This window comes from Channa argus, chromosome 7 (assembly GCF_033026475.1).
Source record: "Channa argus isolate prfri chromosome 7, Channa argus male v1.0, whole genome shotgun sequence".
Classification (NCBI taxonomy): domain Eukaryota; kingdom Metazoa; phylum Chordata; class Actinopteri; order Anabantiformes; family Channidae; genus Channa; species Channa argus.
In genome coordinates this window covers 8,593,175-8,601,378 of record NC_090203.1, presented here as the reverse complement: position 1 = coordinate 8,601,378, position 8,204 = coordinate 8,593,175, and the positions used below count along the sequence as shown (strand labels likewise).

General features: G+C 42.2%; 1 protein-coding gene across 2 annotated transcripts; it reads left to right on the top strand.

Annotated features, from left to right (window-relative positions):
* Positions 1–4,473: 4,473 nt before the first annotated feature.
* cited4b (Cbp/p300-interacting transactivator, with Glu/Asp-rich carboxy-terminal domain, 4b) lies at positions 4,474–7,374 on the top strand. 2 transcript variants are annotated; one of them, XM_067510224.1, is made up of 2 exons: positions 4,474–4,686; positions 5,629–7,374. In XM_067510224.1, exon 2 carries the CDS (start codon positions 5,634–5,636, stop codon positions 6,402–6,404), a length of 771 nt encoding a protein of 256 aa, XP_067366325.1. In that variant the 5' UTR covers positions 4,474–4,686; positions 5,629–5,633; the 3' UTR covers positions 6,405–7,374. The 2 variants fall into 2 exon arrangements, with proteins under 2 accessions (XP_067366325.1, XP_067366324.1); XM_067510223.1 differs by having other exon boundaries at positions 4,475–4,686; positions 5,625–7,374.
* Positions 7,375–8,204: the final 830 nt, after the last annotated feature.

Below are 8,204 nucleotides of genomic sequence, written 5' to 3'. Positions count from 1 at the left end.
CCAGGTTTCCCTAATCCCCTCCACTGATTTCAGAAACCAGCATTCCCATTTACCTGACACTTAAGAATTCAGCTTTCCTGAGATAGCCGACTGTAACCTGGTTACTCAAGTCCACGTATGTGTTTACATAGGTGCATCTATGCATTTACATGCACTTAATCGGGGTAGTGAAGTCCATGTAAACGCACTGATAGATGGAAGATGTTGGGAAATAAAGGCTAAATTGGACAGTAAGCCAATGGAGAGGCACATGCCAGACCTGCAGGGTTCCTTAGCACTAGCTACAATTATGTAATTGTGGCAGAGATGAGGTTTGTGCCACATTTTGGAGGAAGCATGAATCAAATCATGCTGCCAAAGCAAGATCATTGGACAAGTGAGAGATACATGCAACTACACATTCCTGGTGGATTGCTTGTAGCATGAATAGTGTTTTATCTCTCTTTACAATGGCAGCAATGCAATATAAATCAGTTAACATTGAAATGAGGGGTTGTGCGTATGTGGAGTGTGCAAGAGGCATGACACAACACAAAAATGTATGCAGCATTGTTTTGCTTACAGGACAGCAGCTGCAAGAAAGAAATGAAACAAGCTCACATGCACACTGTGAAAATGACCTCCTCTATTTACACAGGGGCTCAATTGGAGGTGACATGGACTTTGTGCAGGGAATTTCGCAGTAAAGAAACTAAACAGTGAGAATAGTTTACTGCCTGATCCAATTGCTTTGAACATTTGCATTTTCTGTATTTATGTATTCAGGGTTGCAGTGTATGTCTGAAAACAGTTTAAGATAGCAAACTTATACGCTGTCTCCAGATATGGCCGTTCAAAATAACTGTAAGGACTAATGTGTCACCCAAGCACCTACCAGTTATTTTACAGTTACCTCTTCTCCATAAAACTCAGTTTGATTTGTTTATAATTATGCATACATTGGCATTATTATTTTATACTGTTTAGATTTTAGTGATATTGCTCAGCAAGCAGAATTTTCTTTACTAGGAGAAATCAAGAATTTCTTACAAATTCATTTTTGGATGTCTTTGTTTCCTGAGTTACACTGGAATCCGTCCTACCTTCAAGTGGCACAAAGTGTTTAAATACAAGCCAAGTGTATGATAGGGATACACCAAAGTTCACAAAAAGGGAAAAAGTGTTAATTTAAGTTTATGTGGTACAATCCCAAATGGTGTTGGAAAGTTCCTTTAATGTGGTACATTGTGACTACCCCGTCTCACCAAATCACTACTTTCACTCAGGCCTCACCCCACTTGTGGCCCCAGGTCTGTGAGTGGCAGTTACTACTCTCTCTCTGAAGTCCATCACCCACTTCTCTACCATGGTATGTTTGAGTCAGACCCTCCCCCACACTCTCCCCCATTAGCCTTGACTCAGGCTTATTGCCCTTGCTCAGTTGCTCAGATGAACAGTGACTGTTGATTGGTGGTTGAGACCGAGAAGGAAGTCTTGGGAGTATTTATAGAGACTCTCTCATTTACCAGAACAATAACAACCCTCCCCCACACCATGAGACAGAGAGAGAAAGAGTCAAACTGACTTTTGGTTTCGCGTCTCAGGGGAAATGTGCAGACTAGGACACAGTGTGTCCTGTTGAATAAGCTCGCTGTCCATTCACGTTGATGTCGTGTGGCAATGTTAAAAGAGTAATGTAAATGTTGCGCATTTCTTGAATTTAAAAACCATGTTTCCCTGATATATTCAGACAGTTCCACATCATTTACATTACTTTGGGTGCCTCCAGTGGATGTAAACAACGTGTATTACTACACACGACATGACAATTAATTTATCAGAATTTGCATTATTCAGCAAAAACATAAAAACTTGTTTCCACTCTCGAGGACAGTACAGATCTGATAGGGGGCAGCACGATGTATGGCAGGAAGAGTTCCCAAGAAAAGTTGGTAATGGCCTAATGTCAGTGAAATCATTACATTTTAAGGATATGACAGCAAATTCTGAGTAGTCAGTCATATGGCTACACCTCTAAAAACCCACACGTCTCTACCAACCATAAGGCCAATTATTACTGGCAGAGACAGTGCAAGGAGGATTAGTCAGGGCGGTAGGATTGAGTCAGCTGGTCTTAGTGGCTATTAGTTAATGGTAACAGAGATTAAAGATGACTTCAGTGACAATCTCATTATGCACCATTTGATCATGACTTCATGATCAAATGTAGTGCATGTCCTCAGTGCATGACTTCATGATCAAATGGTGTTCTAGAGTTCATGATCTGAAACAGGTTATTGGTCTGCCGAAAAAAATCTTCTACAGTAGATCTGTACATAAATATTATAAATGATTATATATTATAAAATAAACATTCCATTATTAAATATTTAGCAATACTGTGCTACTGATACAAAATTGTGAAGAAAACAATGCAGAAATAACTAATATTGTAATTAAAGTTAATTTATAATGCAAGGGGAGCTGACACTTGTTTGTCATTATCTCTGGTGTGTACAGCAAGGACACACCAAAAACAGCTTGCTGACTGGCTGCCTCACAGAATATCTTGCCCCATCATTTCCTTGTTATCTGGTTGTGGGTGTTACATTTCTTAAAGCTTCTTCTCTACCAGTTTGCAGTTTGTGAGAAAGCTGTACTCAATGCATCATCTAGCAGGTGATTCCTCAGTGCAGAACTGCAGTCTTCCGCTACACTCCAGCGGGTGCTTTTGGGACCAACGGGGCTCCCCCGACAAGTGAAGTCACCCCACAAAAACAGTGGGAGAAACATGACAACCAAGATCAGTTAGGCAGAGAGGAGGCACACACAGATTTCATATGAAGCACTTATTGCACAGTGTACAGCGTTGCAGCCTTCTGTGGGGAGAAGTGATCCAAAGTGGAAAAAAACACACCACCATGATGAGAATTTGTAAACACACATACAGCACGTGAAACCCATTGACTAATTACCTAACCATTTAGAAGGTGAAACCTGTTTGAAATCATACACGTGTGAAGTCATACAACTGCAGCAATTTTACTGCCTGCCTTTCAGTGTGGCACAGGGGTGTGTCCACACTGGGAATGGAAGCAACACTTACAGCTTATTACTTCGATAAACACAGTTACATAAACTTCCTCTTGCTGTGTTTTTTTTTTTTACGAATGCAAAAACACCAGCACATAAATCAATATACTGCTTAGAGCAAAATGTTTGGAGTCCCTTCCCTCAAGCCACAGACAACAGTCAGAGATGTGGACGTGAAACAAACACAATGTACAGATAAAACTGACTTTAGACAATAGGACTCCAACATATTGTCCTCCTAATTACAGCAATGCAACCCATTCCATAGACGTAAGACCACAAAAGGTTTATTTTGTACCACAATTTTGGCCAAGATGGTATTTTGTGCTAATGTATTGGGGATAAACAGACACTGTGATGAGATTGGTGAACACAACAATGTTTTCACACATTGTTTTTCCTCTTTAATGAAAAGGACAGAGCCTTTGGCCCTGGGATAAAAATGAAGACTGCACTAATGCATCTAGAAATGCTTGTTTGTTCTTTTGCCACACACTCCAAAAACTTTGCACTGAACACACTACAAGAATGTCCATCACAGCACAATAGAAATTTATGTTGATCCTGTGTTTGGACTGACGGGCTGGGTACGTTTCTCACAAAGTGCTCACACCTGGGAGTGGCTTATTACCACTTGCTGAAAGTGGCCAAGCAATGTCAAACAATGACAAACGCCTTCCAGGGGTTGCCCATTAATAGACAAATTCCCCACACAACATAATGGCTTGCTCTCACCATTCATTCTCAATAGAAGACAAAAGGTTGTTGTCTTGAAGTGGGCAATCAAGAGATGCATCCACCTGAGGACAGGAGGAAAAATCAGCCCACACACAGAAACATACACACAGGTTTGCATCATTAGTCTATTGCTACATGTAAATGAGGTGCACACACATCCATGGACAGCAGTGGTTACATTCCAGCTGCAGCCAGTGTGGCCTAGAATAACACATTTCTCTGTCCGCCCTCCACTGCCTCACTGAGGTGAACACACATCAGACAGGGTGGGTCACATGGCCCAACAGTGATCTCAGTAATCTTGGAGATTCCACACACACACACACACACACACACAGTTCACACTGGTATCTAGGAACAGACCAGTTAAGAGCAGAAATGTTTGCACTAATGTTCTGTCAGAAACAAAATAAAAACATGCACAGATCTATCCATCCATCTATCTACAGCACCAATTACTTAGGACAAACAAGATGTCTTAATATTCTTTAAAAAAAGTGGGGAGGTGGGTATTTAAATTGGCTACTGTGTCTCAGCTCTCCAATAGCCCGTTTTTTTCTACGCCCATGCACAATTATATTAAGTAGGGCCAATAGGAACAAAGAAGAGGCAGGACCGAGGCTCCACCTCTCACCGACTGCCTTCCTCTGAGCTTTTTAGATGTACATAATCCCTGAGTTGACCCAGAAAATAGGCAGTCGTTTCAAGATCTGATGCGGCAGTCTTTGTGCACACCGTCCTTGCTTGAGCATGAAGCGTAACGCTGTGGAATATATACAGTAATTCAGAGGAGCTTTGCTTTGCTGTGGTAAACTGCCGAAAAAGGACGGCGCGGAAGCGAAGTGGTGCAACTTTGTGAAAAGGTAGCGGATACGGGTAAGTGATTTTTATCGCATTTAATTTGTTTGAGAAATTGGGGCTCTGGTCTGTGGTGGTTTCTGGGGCTGCTGCTACTGCTGCTGCTGCTGCTGCTGCTCCATTGTGTGCGTTCCCGTTTTAAACTCGAGAAGAACAAAACGGATAATATTAGACTAGATGGCGGGGACATTACTGGGCACAAACATTTAAACAGATCGACGTAGTGTACTCGGAGAAGACTGAAGCCTTTGTTGAACTGCATGCCTTGTTAGAAATGTGGTGATTCAGCTGATGGGGAGATGTTGCATGATGTCAGTGTTCTTTGTTGCAACCTTACGTGCGTAAAATGTAACAGATTTTCCTGCCTCAGCTGACGTGCAACATATGGGATTTAAGCAATGCATTACGCTATGCATGCAAATTTTCTTTCTGTTTTGTCGATCCGATCGTGCACATTATTATCGCGCTGAAAAATATACCTCAACAATGTATGTTAACCTGGGATTTCAACCTGGGCGTTCATTCCTTGGCACAAAGAGGGGAGGTTTTAGGAAGACTAAACACACCACTAAGGTTTTTTCACTCTTTGCCGATACGCAAAACAACCATGCAGATATTTTGATTTCCGTTATTGGTGGTTTAACTTAAGGTGGAATTGTGACACTAAAATGGACAATATATCTTTGTTTCTTATCAGTGAAGTGGAGAGTGTGGACGCAAAGTAAAATGACTGTGTATGTAATCTCAGCAATGTAAAACCTGCATATTTCACACGGGGCACATTTTAACACTATTGTGTGAATTTTAACCAGCTTGATACTGGTTCACATTGAAGATGCAAACATGAATTTGCCATGGCAATCTTCACCTTAATGCAGCTCTTCTGCAATGTTTTACTGCTCTGAAATATCTTGTTTGCTTCTTGCATTGTCCTGAATGTGTTTTTGTCCTCATAGACAGGAGGTATGGCAGACCATCTGATGATGCCCATGAATCACAACTCGGCAGGCGCCAGTCTCCACGGTTACAGGATGGGCATGAACGGAGGCCTGCAGGCAGGTCACCAGCAGCATGCCAACCAGCAGGGCATGCGAGCTCTGCCCAATGGCCAGATGATGCACTATGGTGGCGCCCAGGCCAACATGGAAACTGCCATGAGACAGCGGCAGGCCATGGTGGGCGGACCTATGAATGGACAGCTGAATGGAGCGCAGATGGGTCATCACCAGATGACCTCTGGTAACATGATGTATAATGGCCAACCACAGCAGCAACAACATCACCCTCAGCAGCAGCATCACATGCATCCACAGCAACATCAACAGCAACACCAACACCAGCAGCAACACCAGCAACAAGCCCAGCACCCTCAGCAGCAACAGCAGTTCATGAATGGAGGGTTAACGTCACAACAGCTTATGGCCAGCATGCAGCTGCAGAAACTCAACACCCAGTACCATGGACACCCACTGGGGCCCATGGGTGGGAATCACATGGGGCCCACAACCCAGTACCGCATGAACCCGGCCCAACTGGCTAACATGCAGCACATGGCTGGACCAACCCTGGCCCTGAACGGCATGGACGCGGATATGATTGATGAGGATGTCTTGACCTCACTGGTCATGGAGCTAGGCTTGGATCGGGTCCAAGAGCTGCCAGAACTGTTCCTGGGCCAGAACGACTTCATCTCAGACTTTGTTAGTAAACAGCAGCCGAGTACTGTTAGCTGCTGAGGATCTCATTTTCAAATGGGCTCAGATTGAGAAAAGAGTGAGAATTGTCGGGATGGCTGAAGGGTGTGCGTCTCCCTCTTTTATTTTTGTGGGCACCTACCTGTACAACTATGCCAATTTAGGGCACAGGGGGTAAACGAGAACGCTGGATATCAACAGTGAATGCACATTGCTCACGTCCCACATGAGCTTGTGGCTACGGGGTGGCTTGCTTTGGGGGATTGTTCCACTTTTCCCATTTTCTGGACATGAATGTAAAAAAAAAAAAAAAAAAAAAAAAGAGAGATGCTGTTCTTCAAAGCCACTCTGAACAATGCTATTACACTGTGTAGCCTCCAAGCTTGGACTCCATGACAATGTATCAGTTGAAAGGTGTATTTATTTATTCCTACCTGAGAAAATTGCTATATAACATCCACCTTCTCCATTTTTGGAACAAAGTGGTTTTATTGTTTGTTTTTTTTAGTTTGGTGGTTGTTGGTTTTTTCTTTTTTTTTTTTGAGAGAGAGAGAGAGTGTGTGTGTGTGTGTGGAGATAAAACTTTGATTCTCTGCTTGTGATTTTATTTAATTTTTACCCCTATTTGGCCTAGTATTTAAAAAATAAGCTCAGTTGACAGTCACCTAAAAAGCCTGATTTTTTTTTTTTTTTTTCATTTTTCATCATTAAATTATGACATGAGAGAAGTACAATGTTATATCATTTGAGTCTCATCCAGATTTTTAAAATGGTTCACTTTTGGTAAGTGCTGCCTTTTTTAGATGTGATGTTCTCAAAAATCTGCTTGTACTGTATGAAGCTTATAACTCCATGTCCACACTGCTGTGTTCTATTGGAAATGTAGAACCGCCTTATTCATGCAGATTCTTATTTATTTGTTGTTTATATTGTCCCCTTTTTTGTGGTCAAGATGGGGGATGGTCTTTGTGAAAGGGGTTTTTGAGGATCAATAAAGATGGCCTGGATAGAAGTGTGGCCTGCTTTTCAATTCATTACACAGCACTACCCCCCCCCCCCCCCTCCCCCAGGCAGTAGAGAGTTGGCTAAGTGCTTGGGTTAACCTGTGGGTGAAGGGAGGCCTCAGTTTCTCTGAGATCTGGGATGGAAATGTTTAAACAGATGCAATATTTACGCTTTCAGTAACCAACCTTTTTCTTGTTTGCTGAAGAGGCACAATGTCTCTGATAAGATCATGATTGGCATGTGGTGATAATTACAAGTTTCTCTGCTGGTTACCAAAAGAATTGGTGTATTATGTCAGCATACCTCTGAAATGACAATTCAGGATGATTTAACTTTTTTATGATTAGCTGAACAAATGTCATACACTGACATTAAAGGTAGTTACAAATGTCATGATGTGATGAAATCCTAATGGAACAACATTTATACAAAGCTTGGTTTGACAAAAGCAGTGTTTGACTAGCACTTATTTTCTGCAGCACCCCCAAACATTTGTTTGCTGTGTGTGTGTGTGTGTGTGTGTGTGTGTGGATGGGGGAGGTGAAAATAACCAAAGAATGCTTACCTTCATGGGGTTTAACTGACTTTAAGCTTGTAAGCCCTGACTCTTAAAGACTGTGTGCTGCCTTTTCCCAGCTCACCCAGTAGGATGGTCAGAGAAACTGACAATAGCCTTTAAACAACAACATTGAACAAATGACTTATGCAAATTCAAAACAACCCCCTTCAGTCTATGCCAGTTTTCCTCATAATTGTTTTCATTATGAAATATGGGTAAAGAGATTCTCTGCAGTGGCTGAGTTTGTTGGATTGTTCTGTGCCCCAGGGCTATGAAAA